General features: G+C 38.5%; 1 protein-coding gene across 2 annotated transcripts in view; it reads right to left on the bottom strand.

The window, feature by feature from the left end:
* SYTL4 (synaptotagmin like 4) overlaps positions 1–25,131 on the bottom strand; it is an 89,270-nt gene that overhangs the window by 18,166 nt on the left and 45,973 nt on the right. For both annotated transcript variants that reach the window (XM_060002615.1, XM_060002614.1), the window contains exons 2-5: positions 22,577–22,759; positions 22,113–22,328; positions 21,864–21,973; positions 21,530–21,632 (exon numbers count right to left, since the gene is read on the bottom strand). In XM_060002615.1, coding sequence (XP_059858598.1) covers positions 21,530–21,632; positions 21,864–21,973; positions 22,113–22,328; positions 22,577–22,686 — 539 coding nt within the window. In that variant the 5' untranslated portion in view covers positions 22,687–22,759. The remainder of the gene's footprint in view (positions 1–21,529; positions 21,633–21,863; positions 21,974–22,112; positions 22,329–22,576; positions 22,760–25,131) is intronic.

Genomic DNA, 25,131 nt, shown 5'->3' with positions numbered 1-25,131 from the left:
AACCATTCCTCTAGAGAGGTAGTTTAATAATGGCCCATGGAGAGTGTTTCTGCTTGTATTTTTTCCCAAAGATTAATACGTACTGATCCAAAGCTGATACAAACCACCGTAAGGCAAAAAAGCAATTATTTGACATCTGTGCAGTAGAAAAATAGACTAAGAGACAGGAGTCCTGGGCTCTAACTATCTGTATGATCTCAGGTAAATCACTTATCCTGCTTTCTTTTCTGTAAAAATAAGGGGGTTGAATTAGATTATCTCTGAGGCTCCATAATTTTATGGAAAAGATCATTTATGGCCACTTAATCTGTTTCCATGTTTAGGATAAATAAGAGTCTTCTGAGCCCAATGAGACAAGAGGTCATAGACAGCCAGAAGCAATGGGCTTCAGAAATTACATTCTGACCAATGATGCCAGATGTATTAATCAGGTTCAGGAAATAAAAGCCATCCTTATCCGCAAAGGAAAAAGGGGGGCCTCATTACCTAAAACAGATGAGTCACCCACCCAAGGCTGTGTGGATAAAATCACAGTACATACATACAATGAAACACCATACAGAGAGCAAAAAGAATGAGGCAGACCCTTGGTGCTGACATGGAAAGATGTCAATGTTATATTTTTCTGTCATTTTTTCCCATTTGCACCTTGAGTTATAACTGACATAAATAAACTGCACAAGTTTAAGTGTGCAGTTTGATGAGTTTTGACATATGTATACACTGGTGAAACCATCACCACAATTAAGCTATCGAACATATCTATCACTCCCCAAAGTTTCCTTGTGCCCCTTCATAATCCATCTCTCCTTCCTCATCCCATCTCCAAGTAAGTGCTGATCTGCTGTCACTGAAATTTAGCTTGCTTTTTCTAGAATTTTACATAAACAGAATCATACAGTATGTCCTCTTTTTTGTTTGGCTTCTTTCACTCAGCATGATTATTTTGAGATTCATCCATGTTGTTGCATGTATCAGTGGTCCATTCCCTTCCATTGCTGAGTAGTATTCCACTGTATAAACAAAGCACAGTTTATCCCTTCACCTGTTGATAGACACTGGGGTTGTCTCTAGGTTTTGGTGATCACAAATAAAGCCACTATGAACATTTATGTACAAGTCTTTGTATGGACATATTCTTTTATTTTTTTTCTAATACATTTTTAACACCTTTATTGGAGTATAATTGCTTTACAATGGTGTGTTAGTTTCTGCTTTATAAAAAAGTGAATCAGCTATACATATACATATATCCCCATATACCCTCCCTCTTGTGTCTCCCTCCCACCCTCCCTATCCCACTCCTCTAGGTGGTCACAAAGCACCGAGCTGCCCTCCCTATGCTATGTGGCTGCTTCCCAATAGCTATCGGTTTTACATTTGGTAGTGTATATATGTCCATGCCACTCTCTCACTTTGTCCCAGCTTACCCTTCTCCCTCCCCGTGTCCTGAAGTCCATTCTCTACATCTGTGTCTTTATTCCTGTCCTGCCCCTAGGTTCTTCAAAACCTTTTTTTTTTTTTTAGATTCCATATATATGTGTTAGCATACGGTATTTGTTTTCCTCTTTCTGACTTACTTCACTCTGTATGACAGTCTCTAGGTCCATCCACCTCACTACAAATAACAATTTCATTTTTTTATGGCTGAGTAAATATTCCATTGTATATATGTGCCACATCTTCTTTATCTATTCATCTGTTGATGGACACTTAGGTTGCTTCCATGTCCTGGCTATTGTAAATAGAGCTGCAATGAACATTTTGGTACATGACTCTTTTTGAATTATGGTTTTCTCTGGGTATATGCCCAGTAGTGGGATGGCTGGGTCGTATGGTAGCTCTGTTTTTAGTTTCTTAAGGAACCCCTATACTGTTCTCCATAGTGGCTGTATCAATTTACATTCCCACCAACAGTGCAGGAGGGTTCCCTTTCCTCCACACCCTCTCCAGCATTTATTGTTTCTAGATTGTTTGATGATGGCCATTGTGACTGGTGTGAGGTGATACCTCATTGTAGTTTTGATTTGCATTTCTCTAATGATTAATGATGTTGAACATTCTTTCATGTGTTTGTTGGCAATCTGTATATCTTCTAGGACATATTTTTTTGCTTCTCTTGAGTAAATACCTAGAAATTTAAAGGCTGACTCACAGGTAGGTGCACATTTAACTTAAGACACTACTAAACTGTTTTTCAAAGTGGCTGCACCATTGTACATTCCTACCAGCACTGTATGAGAATTCCAGTTGCTCTATACCCTCATCAAAAATTGGTATGGTCAGCGGAGCGGCTGGGCCCATGAGCCATGGCTGCTGAGCCTGTGCCTCTGGAGCCTGTGCTCCGCATGGGAGAGGCCACAACAGTGAGAGGCCCGCGTACAGAAAAAAAAAAAATTGGTATGGTCAGGGGATCGGATCAAGATGGAGGAGGAGTAGGAAGTGGAGCTCACCTCCTCCCACAAATACATCAAAAATACATCTACATGTGGAACGATTCTCACAGAACATCTACTGAACGCTGGCAGAAGACCTCAGACTTCGAAAAGGGCAAGAAAATCTCCATGTAACGGGGTAGGACAAAAGAAAAAAAAGAAAGAAAGGAATAGGGATGGGACCTGTGCCCCTGGGAAGGAGCTGCAAAAGAGGAAAGGTTTCCACACACTGGTAAGTCCTCTCACTGGTGGGGAGATGAAGCCAGGACAGATGGGGAGCTTCGGAGCCTTGGAGGAGAGTGCAACTGGTTTATGGAGGGCAAAGCGGAGAGAGACCTGCACAGAAGGTCAGTGCCACCATCTGGCACTCCCCAGCCTGAGACGCTCAGCCGCTGGGGCAGGTGGGGGTTGGGTGCTGAGCCTTGGGCTTCGGAGATCATATCCAGGGAGAGGACTGGGGTTGGCTGCGTGGAGACAGCCTGAGGGGGCTAAGATGTGGTGTGCCACAAGCATGGGAATACAGGAATAAGCATGGGCCCGCCGGAGAGGCAAGGCGCCATTGTTGGAGGGTGTGCTAGGAGAGGGGTGAGCTCACCATAGGAGCTTCTTTCTCCGAGCACACACTCTCAAGCAGCAAGGCACTGCCTACACAAGCTCCAGGGGTGGGTGTGAGCCACCACTGCCGTCTCAGACCCCAGAGATGGGCACAGACTGCTGCCACCATCAAGGGTCCCAAGATTGAGTGCCAACCACTGCCCCCACCTCCCCAGGAAGGTGTGCAGCCCACTGCCACCAAGGGTCCCATGACCAGGCACCAGCCACTGCCCCCATTTCCCTGGGAGTGCGTAAGACCCGCCACTGCCAAGGGTTCTGTGACCAGTCACCAACCTCGGCCCCCCCACCCCTGCCATCTCCCCTGGAGCATGCACAGCCAACACACACTGAGGAAAGAGATGGCAAACAACCAAACCAAAATCAGCCCTCACACCAAAAAAATTTTAAACCCAAACGACCTACGCAGGAACACTCCTGCATATAAATAGCCCTCCAAGAGATAACTGTTTCTCCTAAACTCACAGCGTAAGAGAAATACAAGCAAAATGAAGAAGCAGAGGAACGATTCCCAGTTAAAAGACCAAGAAAATTGTCCTGAAAGAACAAACAATGAAACAGACCACTTCAGTTTAATAGACATGGATTTCAAATAGGAAATAATGAAAATACTAAAGGAATTAAGAAAGGCCATTGACAGAAATGCAGATTACTATAAAAAGGAACGAGAAACTATAAGGAGGAACCAAGAAAAATTAGAAAATTCATTTGCCGAGACAAAAGCTGAGCTAAAGGCAACGAACAGCAGAATGAATAATGCAGAGGAAAGAATAAGTAATCTGGAAGATAGAATAATGGAAATTACCCAATCAAAACAGCAGGCAGAAAGCCAAATGAAAAAGAAAAAAAGTGAAAGCAATATAAGAGAACTACGGGATAATATAAAGCATGCCAACCTATGCATAATGGAGATTCCAGAAGGAAAAGAAAGAGAAAAGGGGATTGAAAATGTATTTGAAGGGGACTTCCCTGGTGGCGCAGTGGTTAAGAATCCGCCTGCCAATGCAGGGGACACGGGTTCGAGCCCTGGTCTGGGAAGATCCCACATGCCGTGGAGCAACCAAGCCCATGCACCACAACTACTGAGCCTGCAAGCCACAACTACTGAAGCCCACACACCTAGAGCCCATGCTCCACAACAAGAGAAGCCACCACAATGAGAATCCCATGCACCGCAACGAAGAGTAGCCCCGCTCGCTGCAACTAGAGAAAGTCTGCGTGCAGCAACAAAGACCCAATGCAGCCAAAAATAAATAAATAACTAAATTTAAAAGAAAAAAGAAAGGAAATGTATTTGAAGAAATTATGGCTGAAAACTTCCCACACCTAAGAACGAAACAGATATCCAGATACAAAAGTAGAGGGTTCCAAACAAGATGATCCCAAAGAGACCTACGCTAAGACATATTATAATAAAATGGAAAAAGTTAAAGAGAGGATTCTAAAGGCAGCAAGAGAAAAATAGAGTTAATTACAAGAGAACCCCCATAAGGCTATCAGCTGATTTCTCTACAGAAATGCTGCAGGACAGGAGGGAATGGCAAAATATATTCAAAGTCTTGAAAGAGAAAAATCTGCAACCTAGAATGCTCTACCCAGCAAGATTATCATTTAGAATGGGAGGAGAAATAAAGAATTTCTCAGACAAGCAAAAACTAAAAGAATACAGCAATACTAAAGCTATCCTAAAAGAAATATTGAAAGGTCTTCACTAAATTGAAAAGAAGCAAGAAGATATAGGAAGGAGGAAATCACAATTGGAAAGTAAATCACTTAAATTAGCCAGTATACAGATCAAAAAGAGAAAAAAAAACCTATTTGTGCAAGCGATGATAAACACAAGGAACAGCAAAAGGATAAACACAAAGATGTAAAAGAGGACATCAAAATCATAAAATGTGGGGAAGGAGAGTAAGAAAATGTAGATTCTTTTTTTTCAGAATGTGTTTGAGCCTATATGTCTATCAGTCAAAAGCAAGCAAATATAGGTAGAGGTTAACATACTTGAAAAACAGGGCAACACAAATCAAAAATATACAACAGATTCACAAAAAACAAAAAGAAGAGAACACAAGCATAAAATAAAAGGAAATTATCAAGCCAAGAAAAACATCAAGAAAAACAAAAAGAAAAAGACAGGAACAAAGAAGAAACATAGAGTCAACTGGAAAACAAGGTTTTAAATGGCAATAAATACATACATATCTGTAATTACCTAAAATGTCAATGGACTGAATGTTCCAATCAAAAGACATAGAGTGGCAGCCTGGATACAAAAAAAACAAGAGCCTACAACATGCTGCCTACAAGAGACCCACCTTAGGGCAAAGGACACACACAAGCTGAAAGTGAGGGGATGGAAAAAGTTATTTCATGTAAATGGAAATGACAAGAAAGCAGGAGTTGCAATACTCATATCAGACAAAATAGACTTTTAAACAAAGGCCATAAAGAAAGATAAAGAAGGACACTATATAATGGTAAAAGGATCAATACAAGAAGAGAATTTTACACTTATCAACATACATGCACCTAATACAGGAGAACCCAAACACATAAAACAAACACTAACAGACATTAAGGGAGAAACTGACGGGAATATAATAATAGTAGGAAACTTTAACACCACACCCACATCAATGGGCAGATCTTCTAGACAAAAAATCAGTAAGGCAAGAGAGATCCTAAATGATACAATAGAACAGTTAGACTTAACTGATATTTTCAGGATATTACATCTAAAAAAAACCCAGAATACACATTCTTTTCAACTGCACATGGAACATTGTCTAGGATTGACCACATACTAGGGCACAAAACTAACCTCAACAAATTTAAGAGTATAGAAATTATTTCAAGAATCTTCTCTGGCCACAATGGCATGAAACTAAAAATAAACCACAGGAAAAGAAATGACAGAAAAATGATTACACGGAGACTAAACAACATGCTACTAAAAAACCAATGGGTCAACAAGGAAATCAAAACGGAAATTAAAAAATACTTTGAGAAAACAACAAATGAAAACACAACCATACAAAATCTATGGGATGCAGCAATAGCAGTTCTTAGAGGGAAGTTCATAGCAATACAGGTCTTCCTAAAAAAACAAGGAAAATAAACAACCTAACATACCACCTAAAGAAATTAGAAAAAAAGAACAAACAAAACCTGAAGTTAGCAGAAGGAAGGAAGTAATAAAGATCAGGAAGGAAATAAACAAGAAACAGATTTTAAAAGACAATAGAAAAAGTAAATAAAACCAAGAGCTGGTTCTTTGAAAGGGTAAACAAAATTGACAAACCTCTGGCCAGGCTCACCAAGAAGAAAAGAGAGAGAACCCAAATAAACAAAATCACAAATGAAAAAGGAGAAATCTCAACCGATACTGCAGAAATACAAAAAAAAACATAAGAGAAAACTATGAACAATTTTATGACAACAAATTTGACAACCTAGAAGAAACAGACAACTTTCTAGAAACATAAAGCCCACCAAACTGATCACTAGAAGTGAAATAGAATCTGTAATTTTAAAAAACTCCCTACAGAGAACGCACAGCATGCCTCAGGGTGTTGCAACGTCATGCTGGCCTCTGCTGCCACAGGCTTGCCCCACATTCCGTACCCCTCCATCCCCCCAGCCTGAGTGAGCCAGAGCCCCCTAATCAGCTGCTCCTTTAACCCCATCCTGTCTGACCGAACAGCAAACGCGCTCAGGTGACCTACATGCAGAGGTGGGGCCAAATCCAAAGGTGAACCCCAGGAGCTGTGCAAACAAAGAAGAGAAAGGGAAATTTCTCCCAGCAGCCTCAGGAGCAGTGGATTAAATCTCCACAATCAACTTGATGTACCCTGCAACTCTGGAATACCTGAATAGATGAATCATCCCAAAATTGAGGTGGTGGACTTTGGGAGCAACTGTAGACTTGGGGTTTGCTTTCTGCATCTAATTTCTTTCTGGTTTTATGTTGATCGTAGTTTAGTATTTAGAGTTTATTATCACTGGAAGGTTTGTTTATTGATTTGATTGCTCTCTTCCTCTTTTTTTATATAGATAAATATTCTTTTCTCCTTTTTATCTTTTTGTGAGTGTGCATGTGTATGCTTCCTTGTGTGATTTTGTCTGTATAGCTTTGCTTTTACCATTTGTCCCAGGGTTCTGTCCATTTCTTTTTTTTTTTTTAATATAGTTTTTAGCGATTCTTATCATTGGTGGATTTGTTTTTTGGTTTGGTTGCTCTCTTCTTTCTTTCTTTTTTTTTTTTTACTACTTTTTAGTTTTTCATAATTTTTTTATTTTAATAACTTTATTTTACCTTATTATTTTTTTCTTTGTTTGTTTTTTTTCTCCCTTTTCTTCTGAACCGTGTGGCTGACAGGGTCTTGGTGCTCCAGTCAGGTGTCGGGACTATGCCTCTGAAGTGGGAGAGCCGAGTTCAGGACACTGGTCCACCAGAGACCTCCCAGCTCCATGTAATATCAAATGGCAAAAGCTGTCCCAGAGATCACCACCTCAATGCTAAGACACAGCTCCACTCAACGACCAGCAAGCTACAGTGCTGGACAACCTATGCCAAACAACTAGCAAGACAGGAACACAACCCCATGCATAAGCAGAGAGGCTGACTAAAATCATTATAAGGTCAAAGACACCCCAAAACACACCACCGGATGCGCTCCTGCATACCAGAAAGACAAGATCCAGTCTCATCCACCAGAACACAGGCACCACTCCCCTCCACCAGAACCCTATACACCCCACCGAACCAACCTTACTTACTGGGGGCAGACACCAAAAGCAACAGGAACTACGAACCTGCAGCCTGCAAATAGGAGACCCCAAACACAGTAAGTTAAGCAAAATGAGAAGACAGAGAAACACACAGCAGATGAAGGAGCAAGGTAAAAACCCACCAGACAGGGGTTCCCTAGTGCTGCAGTGGTTCAGAGTCCGCCTGCCGATGAAGGGGATGCGGGTTCGTGCCCGGTCTGGGAGGGTACCACATGCCGCAGAGCGGCTAGGCCCGTGAGCCATGGCCGCTGAGCCTGCGTGTGCGGAGCCTGTGCTCTGCAACAGGAGAGGCCACAACACCGAGAGACCCACGTACTGCAAAAAAAAAAAAAACACCAGACCAAACACTTACAAGAATTAAAAACCAAACAATGACGAACAACACAATAAATGAAATTTAAAATTCTCTAGAAGGAATCAATAGCAGAATAACTAGGCAGAAGAATGGATAAGTGACCTGGAAGATAAAATAGTGGAAGTATCTACTGCAGAGCAGAATAAAGAAAAATGAATGAAAAGAACTGAGGACAGTCTCAGAGACCTCTGGGACAACATTAAACGCACCAACATTAGAATTATAGGGGTCCCAGAAGAAGAAGAGAAAAAGAAAGGGACTGGGAAAATATCTGAACAGATTATAGATGAAAACGTCCTTAATACGGGAAAGGAAATAGTCAATCAAGTCCAGGAAGCGCAGAGAGTCCCATACAGGAAAAATCCAAGAAACAAGCCAAGACACATTAATCAAACTATCAAAAATTAAATACAAAGAAAAAATATTAAAAGCAGCAAGGGAAAAACAACAAATAACATACAAGGGAATCCCCATAAGATTAACAGCTAATCTTTCACCAGAAAATCTTCAACCCAGAAGAGAGTGGCAGGACATATTTAAAGTGATGAAAGAGAAAAACCTACAACCAACATTACTCTACCCAGCAAGGATCTCATTCAGATTCAATGGAGAAATTAAAACCTTTAGAGAGCAGCAAAAGCTAAGAGAATTCAGCACCACCAAACCGGCTTTACAACAAATGCTAAAGGAACTTCTTTAGGCAAGAAACACAAGAGAAGGTAAAGACCTACAATAACAAACCCAAAATAATTAAGAAAATGGTAATAGGAACATACATATCGATAACTACCTTAAATGTAAATGGATTAAATGCTCCAACCAAAGGACACAGACTGGCTGAATGGATATAAAAACAAGACCCATATACATGCTGTCTACAAAAGACCCACTTCAGACCTAGGGACTCATACAGACTGACAGTAGGGGATAGAAAAAGATATTCCATGCAAATGGAAATCAAATTAAAGCTGAAGTAGCAATTCTCATATTAGACAAAATAGACTTTAAAATAAAGACTATTACAAGAGACAAAGAAAGACACTACATAGTGATCAAGGGATAAATCCAAGAATAAGATATAAAAATTGTAAATATTTATGCACTCAACATAGGATCACCTCAATACATAAGCCAAATGCTAACAGCCATAAAAGGGGAAATCGACAGTAACACAATCATAGTAGGGGACTTTAACACCCTACTTTCACCAATGGATAGATCATCCAAAATGAAAATAGGTAAGAAAGTACAAGCTTTAAATGATGCACTAAACAAGATGGACTTAATTGATATTTATAGGATATTCCATCCAAAAACGACAGAATACACTTCCTTCTCAAGTGCTCATGGAACATTCTCCTGGATAGATCAGATCTTGGGTCACAAATCAACCCTTGGTAAATTTAAGAAAATTGAAATTGTATCAAGTATCTTTTCCAACCACAACGCTATGAGACTAGATATAAATTACAGGAAAAAATCTGTAAAAAATACAAACACAGGGAGGCTAAACCATACACTACTAAATAACCAAGAGATCACTGAAGAAATCAAAGAGGAAATCAAAAAATACCTAGCAACAAATGACAATGAAAACATGACGACCCTAAACCTATGTGATGCAGCAAAAGTAGTTATAAGAGAGAAGTTTATAGCAATAAAATCCTACTTCAAGAAACAAGAAACATCTCAAATAAACAACCTAACCTTACACCTAAAGCAATTAGAGAGAGAAGAACAAAAAAACCCAAAGTTCGGCCATTAGCCAGGCTCTTCAAGAAAAAATGGGAGAAGACTCAAATAAACAGAATTAGAAATGAAAAAGGAGAAATAACAACTGACACTGCAGAAATACAAAGGATCATGAGAGATTACTACAAGCAACTGTATGCCAATAAAATGAACAACCTGGAAGAAATGGACACATTCTTAGAAAAGCACAACCTGCTGAGACTGAACCAGGAAGAAATGGAAAATATAAACAGAACAATCACAGGCACTGAAATTGAAACAGTGATTAAAAATCTTGCAATAAACAAAAGCCCAGGACTAGACGGCTTCACAGGGGAATTCTATCAAACGTTTAGAGAAGACCTAACACCTATCCTCCTTAAGCTCTTTCAAAATATAGCAAAGGGAGGAACACTCCCAAACTCATTCTATGAGGCCACCATCACCCTGATACCAAAACCAGACAAGGATGTCACAAAGAAAGAAAACTACAGACCAATATCACTGATGAACATAGATGCAAAAATCCTCAACAAAATACTAGCAAACAGAATCCAACAGCACATTAAAAGGATCATACACCATGATCAAGTGGGGTTTATTCCAAGAATGCAAGGATTCTTCAGTATACACAAATCAATCTATGTGATAAACCACATTAACAAACTGAAGGAGAAAAACCATATGATCATCTCAATAGATGCAGGAAAAGCTTTCAACAAAATTCAACATCCATTTATGATAAAAACCCTCCAGAAAGTAGGCACAGAAGGAACTTACCTGAACTTCATAAAGGCTACATATGACAAACCCACAGCCAACATCATTCTCAGTGGTGAAAAACTGAAACCATTTCCTCTAAGATCAGGAACAAGACAAGGTTGTCCACTCTCACCACTATTATTCAACATAGTTTCGGAAGTTTTAGCCACAGGAATCAGAGAAGAAAAAGAATGAAAAGGAGTCCAAATCAGAAAAGAAGAAGTAAAGCTGTCACTGTTTTCAGATGATATGATAGTATACATGGAATCCTGAAGATGCTACCAGAAAACTACTAGAGCTAATCAATGAATTTGGTAAAGTAGCAGGATACAAAATTAATGCACATAAATCTCTTGCATTCCTATACACTAATGATAAATAATCTGATAGAGAAATTAAGGAAACACTCCCATTTACCACTGCAACAAAAAGAATAAAATGCCTAGGAATAAACCTACCTAAGGAGACAAAAGATCTGTATGCAGAAAACTATTAAGACACTGATGAAAGAAATTAAAGATGACACAAACAGATGGGGTGATATACCATGTTCTTGGACTGGAAGAATCAACATTGTGAAAATGAGTATACTACCGAAACTAATCTAAAGATTCAATGAAATCCCTATAAAACTACCAATGGCATTTTTCATAGAACTAGAACAAGAGTTTTCACAATTTGTATAGAAACACAAAAGACCGCGAATAGCCAAAGCAATCTTGAGAAAGAAAAATGGAGCTGGAGGAATCAGGCTCCCTGACTTCGGACTATACTACAAAGCTACAGTAATCAAGACAGTATGGTACTGGCACAAAAAGAGAAATATAGATCAATGGAACAGGATAGAAAGCCCAGAGATAAACCCACGCACATATGGTCACCTTATCTTTAATAAAGGAGGCAGGAATATACAATGGAGAAAAGACAGCCTCTTCAATAAGTGATGCTGGGAAAACTGGACAGCTACAAGTAAAAGAATGAAATTAGAACACTCCCTAACACCATACATAAAAATAAACTCAAAATCAATTAAAGACCGGGCTTCCCTAGTGGTGCAACGGTTAAGAGTCTGCCTGCCGATGCAGGTGACATAGGTTCGTGCCCAGGTCCAGGAAGATCCCACATGCCGTGGAGCGGCTGGGCCCGTGAGCCATGGCCACTGTGCCTGTGCGTCCGGAGCCTGTGCTCCGTAATGGGAGAGGCCACAACAGTGAGAGGCCCACGTACCGCAAAAAAAAAAAAAAAAAAAAATCAATTAAAGGCCTTAATGTAAGGCCAGACACTATGAAACTCTTAGAGGAAAACACAGGCAGAACACTCTATGACATAAATCACAGCAAGATCCTTTTTGACCCACTTCCTAGAGAAAAACAAAAATAAACAAATGGGACCTAATGAAACTTAAAAGCTTTTGCACAGTAAAGGAAACCATAAACAAGATGAAAAGGCAACCCTCAGATGGGAGAAAATATTTGCAAATGAAGCAACTGACAAAGGATTAATCTCCAAAACTTACAAGTAGCTCATGCAACTCAATATCAAAAAAACAAACAACCCAATCCAAAAATGGGCAGAAGACCTAAATAGACATTTCTCCAAAGAAGATATACAGATTGCCAACATACCACATGAAAGAATACTCAACATCACTAATCATTAGAGAAATGCAAATCAAAACTACAATGAGGTATCACCTCACACCAGTCACAATGGCCATCATAAAACAATCTACAAACAATAAATTCTGGAAAGGGTGTGGAAAAAAGGGAACTCTCTTGCACTGCTGGTAGGAATGTAAATTGATACAGCCACTATGGAGAACAGTGTGGAGGTTCCTTAAAAAACTAAAAATAGAAGTACCATATGACCCAGCAATCCCACTATTTGACATATACCCCAAGAAAACCATAATTCAAAAAGAGTCATGTATCACAATGTTCATTGCAATTCTATTTACAATAGCCAGGACATGGAAGCAACATAAGTGTCCATCGACAGATGAATGGATAAAGAAGATGTGGCACATATATACAATGGAATATTACTCAGCCATAAAAAGAAATGAAGTTGAGTTATTTGTAGTGAGGTGGATGGACCTAGAGTCTGTCATACAGAGTGAAGTAAGTCAGAAAGAGAAAAACAAATACCGTATGCTAACACATATACAGGGGATCTAAAAAAAAAATGCTTCTGAAGATCCTAGGGGCAGGACAGGAATAAAGACACAGATGTAGAGAATGGACTTGAGGACATGGGGAGTGGGAAGGGTAAGCTGGGACAAAGTGATAGGGTGGCATGGACATATATACACTACCAAATGTAAAACCAATAACTAGTGGGAAGCAGCTGCATAGCACAGGGAGATCAGCTCCGTGCTTTGTGACCACCTAGAGGGGTGGGATAGGGAGAGTGGGAGGGAGACGCAAGAGGGAGGAGATATTGGGATATATGTATATGTATAGCTGATTCACTTTGTTATAAAGCAGAAACTAACACACCATTGTAAAGCAATTATACTCCAATAAAGATGTTAAAAAAAACCTCCCTACAAACAAAAGTCTAGAACCAGATGGCTTCACAAGCGAATTCTAGCCAACACACAAAGAAGAACTTATACTGATTCTTCTCAAACTCTTCCAAAAGACTGAAGAGGAGGGATCACTCCCAAAGACATTCTGTGAAGCCACCATCACTCTGATACCAAAACCAGACAAAGATACCATGAAAAAAAGAAAATTATAGGCCAATACCTTTGATGAATATAGATGCAAAACTTCTCAACAAAATATTAGCAAACCGAATCCAACTATACATTAAAAAATATCATACACCACGACCAGTGGGATTCATCCCAAGTTCACAAGGATGGTTCAACATACGCAAAACAATCAATTTAATACACTGCATAAAAAAAAGAAAAGTCAAAAACCACATGATCCTCTCAGTAGATGCAGAAAAAGCCAAAATTCAACATCCATTGATGATAAAAACTCTTACCAAAATGGGTATAGAGGGAACATATCTCAACGTAATGAGAGCCATTTATGACAATCCCACAGCCATTGTAATAGTCAATGGTGAGAAGCTGAAAGCCTTCGTGCTCAACTCTGGAACAAGACAAGTATGCCCACTCTCACCTCCTCTATTCAACATAGTGTTGGAAGTCCTAGCCACAGACAAGAAAAAGAGATAAAAGGTATCCATATTGGAAGGGAAGAGGAAAAATTGACACTATATGCAGATGACATGATACTATACATAGAAAACCCTAAGGACTCCACACAAAAACTATTAGATCTAATAAATGAGTTCAGCAAAGTAGCAGGATACAAGATTGACACCCAGAATCAATTGCATCTTTACAATGACAATGAAATATCAGAAAGAGAATGTAAAAAAAAATACCTTCTAGAATTGCACCAAAATAAAATACCTACGAATAAACCTGACCAAGGAGATGAAAGACTTATATGCTGAGAACTATAAAACATTAATAAAGGAAATTAAAGAGGATTCAAAGCAATAGAAAGATACCCCATGCTCTTGGATTGGAAGATTTAATATTCTTGAAATGGAAATACTACCCAAAGCAATCTACAGATTTAATGCAAATCAAATTACCCATGACATTTTTCACAGAACTAGAACAAATAATCCAAAAATTTACATGGAACCATAAAAGGCCCAGAACTGCCAAAGTAATTCTGAGGGAAAAAAAACACCTGTCTGCAGGTGACATAACTCTCACAGACTTCATAAAATACTACAAAGCTACAGTAATCAAAACAGTGTGGTATTGGTACAAAAAGAGACATATGGATCAATGGAACAGAATAGACAGCCAAGAAATAAACCTACACACCTACAGTCAATCTTTGACAAAGGAGGCAAGAATCTAAAACAGTAAAAAGACAGTCTCTTTAGCAAGTCATGCTGGGAAAGTTGGACAGCTGCATATAAATCAATGACATTAGAACACACCTTCACACCATGCACAAAAATAAACTCAAAATGGTTTAAAGACTTAAATATAAGACATGACACCATAAAACTAGAAGAGAACCTAAGCAAAACATTCTCAGACATAAACTGTAGTAATATTTTCTTAGGTCAGTCTCCCAAGGCAATAGACATAAAAACAAAAATAAACAAATGGGACCTAATCAAACTTACAAGCTTTTGCACAGCAAATGAAACTATAAACAAAACAAAAAGACAACCTACAGAATGGGAGAAAATATTTGCAAATGATGCAACCAGCAAGGGCTTAATCTCCAAAATATACAAACAGCTCATACAACTCAACAACAAAAAAACAAACCACCCAATTGAAAAATGGGCAGAAGACTTTAACAGACATTTCTCCAAAGAAGACATGCAGATGGCCAACAGGCACATGAAAAGATGCTCAACATCACTGATTAGAGAAATGCAAATCAAAACTATAATGAGGTACCACCTCATACTGGCCATCATCAAAAAGTCTACAAGTAACAAATGATGGAGAGGGTGTGGAGAAAAGGGAATCCTCCTACACTGTTGGTGGGAATGTAAATTGGTACAGCCACTATGCAAAACAGTATGGATGTTCCTCAGAAAACTACAAGTAGAGTTACCATATGATCTAGCAATCCCACTCCTGGGCATATACCCGGACAAAACGATAATTCAAAAAGATACATGCAACCCTGTGTTCAAAGCAGCACTATTCACAATAACCAAGACATAGAAACAACCTAAATGTCCATCGACAGATGAATGGATAAAGAAGACATGGTACACACATACAATGGAATACTACTCAGCCACAAAAAAGAATGAAATAATGCCATTTGCAGCAACATAGATGCAACTAGAGATTATCTTACTAAGTGAAGTCAGAAAGAGAAAGATAAATACCATATGATACCACTTATATGTGGAATCTGAACTATGGTACAAATGAACCTAGCTACAAAACAGAAATAGACTCACAGACATAGAGAACAGACTTGTGGTTGCCAAGGGGGATAGGAGGAGGGAGAGGGATGGACAGGGAGTTTGGGGTTAATAGATGCAAACTATTACTTTTAGAATGGATAACAACAAGGTCCTACTGTATAGCACAGGGAACTATATCCAATCTCCTGGGATAATTCATAACGGAAAAAATATTTGAAAAGAATGTATATATGTGCATAACTGAGTCACTTTGCTGTACAGCAGAAATTAGCACAAGACTGTAAATTGACTATACTTCAATAAAAAATTTAAATTAACAAAAACTGTTATAGTCAGTCTTTATAATTTTAGCCATTCTAGTGGGTACACAGTAGCATCGTATGATTTTAATTTGCATTTCCCTAATGACTAATGATGTTGAGCATCTTTTCATGTGTTTATTTGATATCTGTATATTATCTTTGGTAAAATGTTCAAATCTTTTGCCCATTTTCCATATTATCTGTATTCTTGAGTTTTTTAAATTCTGTCTCATTTTTCCACTTAACATGTATACAGTATGATCCTTTTGTAAAAAGAAATTAAAACTTGAAAAATCCAACCCATATTTGTACATTTAGACAGTCTGGTAGTCCATATATCAAAATTATTAATGACTGGTAACAAGAACTGTCTGGGGCAGAGGAAGTGAGGTTACTGGGGACTCATTTGATATATTTCTATATTGCTTTTCATCAATCATATAAAACATGATAAAGTCATTTCTCTTTGGCCAAGAGAAAGTTAGGGGAAAAAAACACAAATAAAAAGTCAAAAATTCAGCAGCAGCAGCCAAATGAGGAAAGGAATAAAGACTCAAGTCATAAAGTTGAAAAAGTCATGGCTAAGAAAACAGAAGAAAGATCTAGCTCAGCAAAACTTCCAATGTGGAGATGTACAGATTAAGTGAGCAGGCAGTCCTGGGGTAAGACAAGGAAAACAAAAATCCTCAAGATTTGCAGCTCCAGGTATCACTGGGAGACCCCAGCAGAGGCAGACAAGCCTGCTGGGGGACATCATCTTTCAGGGTCACTGGTATGAACTAGAGGATGCATCCAGAGCTGGACTGAGTGAGTCCAGACATTTAAGAGAATTTCAGGAGACTGAAACCCAGGATCCTCAAGTTGTCTTTTGCCCCTCCCCTCGGGTTACAGAAAAGAAGTATATAGAAAGCAATTTCTTTTTTTCCCCAAGTATTGTATTTTATTTTATTTACTTTTTATTGAAGTATAGTTGATTTACAATGTTTCAGGTGTATAGCAAAGTGATTCACAGTTATATGCATATATATATATTCTTTTTCAGATTTTTTTCCATTATGGGTTATTACAAGATATTGAATATAGTTCCCTGTGCTATACAGTAGGTCCTTGTTGTTTATGTTTTATATATAGTAGTGTATATCTGCTAATCCCAAATTCCCAGTTTATCCCTCCCTACCCCTTTCCCCTTTGGTAACCATAAATTTGTTTTCTATGTCTGTAAGTCTATTTCTGTTTTGTAAATAAGTTTATTTGTATCATATTCTAGATTCCATATATAAGTGATATCATATGGTATTTGTCTTTCTCTGTCTGACTTACTTCACTTAGTATGATAATCTCTAAGTCCATCCATGTTGCTCCAAATGGCATTCTCTTTCTTTTTATGGCTGAGTAGTATTCCATTGTATATATGTACCACATCTTCTTTGTCCATTCATCTGTTGATGGACACTTAAATTGCTTCCATGTCTTGACTATAGTGCTGCTATGAACCTCGGGGTGCATGTATCTTTTCGAATTAGAGTTTTTGTCTTTTCTATATATATGCCCAGGAGTGGGATTGTTGGATCATATGGCAACTCCATTTTTAGTTTTTTAAGGAACCTCCATACTATTTTGCATAGTGGCTGCACCAATTTACATTCCCACCAACAGCGTAGGAGGGTTCTCTTTGATCCACACCCTCTCCAGCATTTATCATTTGTAGACTTTTTGATGATGGCCATTCTGACCAGTGTGAGGTGGTACCGTATTATCATTTTGATTTGTTTTTTTCTAGTAATTAGCAATGCTGAGCATCTTTTCATGTGCCTGTTGGCCATCTGTATGTCTTCTTTGGAGAAATGTCTATTAAAAGTCTTCTGCCCATTTTTTGTTTGGGTTGTTTGGTTTTTTGATATTGAGTTGTATGAGCTGTTTGTTTAGTTTGGAAATTAATCCCTTGTCAGTCACATCATTTGCAAATATTTTCTCCCATTTTGTAGGTTGTCTTTTCATCTTGTTTATGATTTACTTTGCTGTGCAAAAGCTTTCAAGTTTAAGTAGGTCCCATCTGTTTATTTTTGCTTTTGTTTCCATTACTCTAGGAGACAGGTCCAAAAAAATACTGCTGCGGTTTACATCAAAGAGTGTCCTGCCTATGTCTTCCTCTAGGAGTTGTATAGTATCTGGTCTTATAGTTAGGTCTTTAATCCATTTTGAGTTTATTTTTGTATATGGTGTTAGAGAATGTTCTAATTTCACTCTTTTACATGTAACTGTCCAGTTTTCCCCACACCACTGACTGAAGAGACTGTCTTTTCTCCATTGTATATTCTTGACTCTTTTGTCATAGATTAATTGACCATAAGTGTGTGGGTTTATTTCTGGGCTTTCTATCCTGTTCCATTGATCTATGTGTCTGCTTTTGTGCTGGTACCATACTATTTTGATTACTGTAGCTGTGTAGTATAGTCTGAAGTCAGGGCACTTGATTCCTCCAGCTCCATTCATCTTTCTCAAGATTGTTTTGGCTACTCAGGGTCTTTTGTGTTTCCATACAAATTTTAAAATTTCTTGTTCCAGTTCTACGAAAAATACCGTTGGTGATTTGATAGGGACTGCATTGAATCTGTAGATTGCCTTGGGTAGTATGGTTATTTTAACAATATTGATTCTTCCAATTGAAGAACATAGTATGTTTGTGTGGTCTTTAATTTCTTTCATCAGCATCTTATAGTTTTTGGAGTACAGGTATTTTGTAGAAAGTAACTTCTATCCTTAAACTAAAGTATAATTGAGTGTGGAGAAGAGATAAATTGTGTCAAGTTGAGATGAAAAGCCTGTCAAGAAGAATTCACATACTATATCAGAGCAAACAAAAAATACAGACAGAACCTCCCATGTTAAACATGAGTGGAATGAAAAGAAGTGGTCTAGAAGATACATAAATATGACATGGGGTGGGGAGAAATAGAAAGAACTTGCATGATGAACAAAGAACGAATTGTGGAGAAGAATATAATCATAGGAAAATAAGTAGCTTTTTTGTGAATGCTTTAGACTTACACAGGAACTTAATAAGAATATAGATTTGATAAGGCACAAGAGCTCAATACAAGATGATGAAACAACAAAATTAGAGAAAAAGGAAAACTGAGAGCAAAGAATAAATTAAAATGTAAACAAGATCATTCATTCAAATCAGTAAATTAGATACAGCAAAAAGGAAGGGGGGAGGGAAGAAGGGAGGAAATGGAAAAAAGAAAATGGCTGAAAATCAAAGTAATAGCACAGAAGAAAGGGTTGGGCTATTATGATTAATTGCTTTCACCTTTCTATTTTTCTTTTGCATTTGACAGTAAAAGGACAGAAATGGAAGATGAAGAAATCCAATGTCCCTGAAGTGGAGAACTTAACTAGTGAAATAGAAAGAGTTCACAGGATACAATGCAGAAAAATTTTCCATCAATGAAGAAAGAATTCATCAAGGGTACACTGTGTATTAGGGAAAAATGAAACAGGATGATCACCATTGAGATCTATCCTTGTTAAGTTACTAAACTTCAAGAAAAATAAAAGGAAATTTTCAGGCATATTCAGACACACATGTGTGCATGTATGTGTGCATGCACACACACACCACACACACACACACACACACACACACACACACAGTGTGTTACCTACAAGGGAGAAAAAGAAAAGGCTAGCTGGCCTAAGACTCCTTCAGTTACATTCAGTGGCAGAAGACAATGGAGTAATGTCTACAATATTCTAAGGGAAAGAAAGTGTAACCCAAGAATATAATATCCAGCCAAGATATCATTCAAATTCATAAAGGGACTAGGCAGACATTCTTAACATGAAAGAGTGAAATGAACATAGCACCTACAAGCTATTCTTGAAGGAACTCCTCAATGATAAAATCCTGACAATCAAGAAATAAGTCAGGGCTTCCCTGGTGGCGCAGTGGTTGAGAGTCCACCTGCCGATGCAGGGGACACGGGTTCATGCCCCGGTCCGGGAAGATCCCACATGCCGCGGAGCGGCTAGGCCCGTGAGTCATGGCTGCTGAGCCTGCGCATCCGGAGCCTGTGCTCCGCAATGGGAGAGGCCACAACAGTGAGAGGCCCGCGTACGGCAAAAAAATAAAAAGAAGTCAAAGTAAAGGATTCAGAAATATAGATGAACCATGGGCCAAAGCCTGGTTGTAAGCATAAGATCCTTTTAAATATGAACTAAAAGTAAACAAACAGATAAAACAAGCAGATGATTTATGATTGCATAACAGAATGTAAATGTTGTAAGCCCTGACAAAGTAAAAATAACTTGATTAATAAAAAGTGGGAGTAGGGGAAAGTGTTAGGAGGAAGTGTAAGCAAGCTAATCTCCTCCTCCTTCTTCATAGTAGAGTCCACTGATAATGTTTAATATTGAAAAAGGTAGATTTACAAAATGACTAAATGATCATTTGACCCAGCAACTCCACGCCTAGGTATCTTTCTAAGAGAAATGAAAACATATGTCCACACAAAAACTCAATACAAATATTCATAATAGCATTAGTCTAAAAAGTGGAAACAATCCAAACGTCCATCAACAGATGAATGGATAAACAAATGGGGGCAATAAAAAGAAATGAAGTACTGATACATGCTTCAACATGGATGAACCCTGAAAACATTATGTTAAGTGAGACAAGACAGTCACAAAGGACCACATATTGTATGATTCTATTTAAATAAAATGTCCAAAATAGGCAAATATATAGAAATTAAAAGTAGATCAGTGACTGTTTAGGGATGGGAAAGATATGGAGGTTGGGGAGTCACTGATAGCTAAAGGGTACAGGGTTTTGTTTTAATGTGACAAAAAGTTCTAAAATCAATTGAGGTGATGGTTGCACCGTTCTGTGTATATACTAAAAACCATTGCATTGTACACTATTAATAGGTGAATTATATGGTGTATGAATTATAGCTTGATAAGGCTGTTACCAAAAAGACACTACAAAAAAATGACTAACTGCTCAATGGTTTTCATATTTTTTCTTAAGCTTAAATGGATATTAATGACTAATATCTTTTATGGTAAAGAAACATTCGTCTGAAGATTAGCAATTCCTGTATTTTATTTCAGTGTTTTATTCTGTCAAATTCAAGTAAAATTAAACAAAGCTTTTAATTTACTATATTATGACCCAATATTATAAAGGCTTTTCAGTCTATCCATCCACCCATCCCTCTATCTACATATATGCACAAAAGATATCTGAAATAATTTTCACATAATATGAATACTGGGGTAGTAAGAATTTGGGTGATTTGTTGATTTCTTTATTGTTTCCTATACTGGTTAAATGTTTAATAATGAGTATGTGTTATCTGTATTTGTCTTCAAATTGTTCTTATAAAGCACAAAGTAAATATACCAAAATGTTAATGTTTATATGTGGGTTGCAGGATTAGGAAGTTTTTTTTTTCTTCCTTCTTTATTCTTTTCTGTACTTTCCAAAGTTGCCTACAATGAGCATCTATTATTTTACAAATAGAAGTAAAAAAATAAAAGAATTAAAGGAATGTGTAGCAGTTCTTTAAATGATTGCTGGTTCTTACCTGGGTTCCTTCTGTTGCTCCTGAATGATCTTTCTTCCTGGCCAGATATTGCCCATCTGTGACTGATGAAGGAGGGACTGTCCCATTGTCTCTCTTTTATTCACTTCAAGACAAACAAAAGCATGGCAGAGGGGTGGTGATGAGGGGGGGCAACGGAAACACAGCATGCTTGCAGAAAGGATCAACACAATCTTCATGTTCCCTACAAACAGGCTGAGCTCATGGAGTGAAGACACCACCAATAAGAATACACTAAGATTCCACAGCAGAGGGTCTATCACCCACAGCAGAGGGTCAAGCACCTCAAGGAACCATTTCCCGACAGGTCCGGTACCTGCAGGTTTGTGGCGCAGGGACATCCTGATTATCTCACTGCCGGTGCGGTAAGCAAAGCGATTCACTTTCTGGTCATAAAACCAGTCTCCAGTTGCCTTCTTCAGCTCTCTGCAAAGGAATAAAAGAAAATGACATATGGATTTAAAAAATGCCCTTGACATTCAACCAACAAAGGATGAGGGGAGAAATTCTAACCACAACTGGGGCCCCATTTCTTATCTCTACTCAGCCATAAGTTAACACTCACATTTCCTTGGCGCACACCTTGCATCTCCAAGTACCATTGCTTTCCTGGATACAGCAGTCCCGACACACCAGGTGATTACAACCCCGACAAGTGTTGGTCTTGGGAGTCAAACGGCCCAGGCTCTCCTGGCACCGGGCACAGGTCCGATCACTATAGTGTTGGCTGCCCCTTTTGGCCCCTTTCCTTTTTATCTCCAGTAACTCATTCTTCAGTCGTCTGCCAAGACCCAAAAGAGAAACACAAGTGATTTGAAATCTGCATAGGCTGGATGGAGAGGGGTTGAGGGGTAGAGACAGTAAGACTATTTGGTTCTGTGGAAGCAACCTCAGAACCCAACCTGACCCACTGAGGAGTTGTAAACCTCATACACAAGTTCCTCTGAAAGTCAGATGAGAAGTATAAGGAAAAGTCCAGGTATCATTGGTTAAAGGCCTGGGAACCCATGATTTTTCTGGGACTCTTACCTAATCCTTTTCTCATCTGCTTTTCGGAGCTCCTCATCTCGTTGTAGAACACTGAGGATCAAATCCCTTTCCACCTCAGACAGAAAAGAGAGGTCAAGTATCTCCGACATGACTTATTCTAGTTTTTCCTTCTACTCTTCTTTCTTCAAAGCTACCAGTCCAGGAGAGCTACCCCAGAGTTACCTGAAATAAGATAAGAACTAATTTCGCACAGGTAATTTACTCCAGAAGAGGCCCACAGCCCTAGAGCCTTTCGGTGGGCTACCTCCCCCTTGAGCCAGGCTAGAGATAACATAGAAGTATGTGACCAATTTACCATTCCTACTCCCAGGTGAATCCTACCCTGAAAATGAAGAGGCTTTCATTTTTCAAGAAGAAACACTTATTCATGACTCTGCCAAAGGGTTGGGTCTTTCAACATAAGTCTGGAAAGAGCACAGAACAGCTGAGTCAAATTCCCCCTCCACCAAAGTGTCCCCTCAATCATCCAATTTTCAATTGTTTTAATGTTCTCAAGTAACAAGTCTATTATGCCAAATAATCAGACAGCTGGTCTCTGTAGTGGAGAAAACCACACAGGGACCTCTGCCAGTTGAAACCCATTTCCCCTTTCCTGACCAGCATCCATGTTCCCAGGATGCAGTCAGCTTTCTGCTACACTTCAAAACTGCTGTCACCTACTCTATCTCCCAAAGTCCTTATTGCTAACACTACCTCAAGAATATCTTCACCTATTTCACGCACATTTGTTGAGAACTCAATCACAGGTATTGGGCAACATGCTGGGGATACAGAGATGAGTAAGGCACAGTTCTTGTCTTTAAGAAGGTCACAGAGTAGTAGGGGGAGACAGATACATAGCACAGTGTACTAAGTGCTATTAAAGGGATAATAAATTGTTATGGGAACTTACAGAAGGGAGTAACTAGTTCTATCTTGCCTAGAGAGGGAAGAGAGAGAACTATACATGTGGAAGGTTTTACAGAGCAGGTGGATTTTACCTTATAGAACAGAGTATCTGTTTGTTGGTTGGGGAGAACGGTAGGAAATACAGGTTGGAACCAGATTATGTAGCTCTCAAATACTCTTAAAAATTAAGAATTTAAAAACTGATGACATAGACAACAGAAATCCATTGAACATCTTTGTTGTTGCTTTGTTTTTGATATTGGGAAATGACATACTCAAATTTGTTTTACAAAGATCGCTCCAGCTATAGTATGGAAGACTGATTCAAAAGAAAAATTGAAGTACAGTTAGTAACACACTGTAAAATATGCATACTCCTTAGGCAAGCAATACCACATCTAAGAACCTACCCAATAGAAATATTCACATAAATGTGTATGCAAGGTATACGTACAAGAAAGTTACTGCAATATTATTTGTAAGAGCAAAAAGAAGTTCTTTAACAGAGAAATCATTAAACAAAACAATACTTCCATATGATAGCATACTATGTATCCATTTTAAAAATGTGGTAGATCTGTATGAAAATATGTTCCTGAGTGGGAAAAAAAGTCATTTCAGGACTGCACTTGAATGATCTCTTTGGTAAAGTATTTATCTATACATTTGTATATGCAAAGAAAAAGGTCTAGAACAAAACCCATTATTATTGGTTTCTCTTGGGAAGCAGAACTGCAAGGGGGCAACTTTTACTTTTTACTTTACATAGTTCTGATTTTTTTTTTACAAACATGTCTTACTTTTAAATTTCAAAAAAGAAAAAAATTCAAAGGAGACAGGGGGATTATTATAATAATCCAGACAAAAAGACAATCTAGGTTTACTTAACTATGCTTCTAACCAATTAGGCAGAGTCACTGTATTTCTGTCATCCTCTGGTTTCTCATCTACGAAATGACCTACCTCTCAAGCTTGTCAAGAAAATTAAATAATGTGTGTTAAAGGTCCCATTACAATGTTTGGAACACAAGTTTGGAGTACACGTACTCACTGAATCTGCTGCAGGGCAGGCCTAAACCAGAACAGGAAGAAAAAAGAACACAGAATAGGTTTGAGAAGTAGAACTGACAGAATGGAGTGACTGATTGAGTGGAGAGGATGAAGAAGGTGAAGGCAAAGATGCCTACTGTGTATGTCAAGGTTAAACAACTGACTAGTAACAGTCCTGACAGTGATAAGGGCTGTAAGAGAAGAAACAGGTGTGGAAATAAGGCAAGAAGTTTCATTTCAGTCATATTGAGTTTGTGCTGCATACTGGATATCCAGATAATTAGGTTCTGGAAGTAATTGGAGGCATAAAACTGTACCTCAGGAAGAGAGACTGCATCTGAAAATATAGATTTGGTTGTCATGAGAGTCAAACAGCCCACGATGGACAGAGCATGAGAAATGAAATGAGGATCATACTTACCTTCTCTGCTCTCCCTTGAAACTACACAACAAGCACTTGTCACTTTTTAAAACTAATTACCGACAATACAATAGAGAGTATAAACAACACAGCAAAGTGACACAGGTTCCAGAAATCTCAATATTTTCTTGACTTCACTATGTCTTGGTCTGTATTGAACTATAAGATGCTAAGC

This window comes from Delphinus delphis, chromosome X (assembly GCF_949987515.2).
Source record: "Delphinus delphis chromosome X, mDelDel1.2, whole genome shotgun sequence".
Classification (NCBI taxonomy): Eukaryota; Metazoa; Chordata; class Mammalia; order Artiodactyla; family Delphinidae; genus Delphinus; species Delphinus delphis.
Note: the sequence above shows the minus strand (reverse complement) of the source record. Positions and strands in the feature narration are given on the sequence as shown.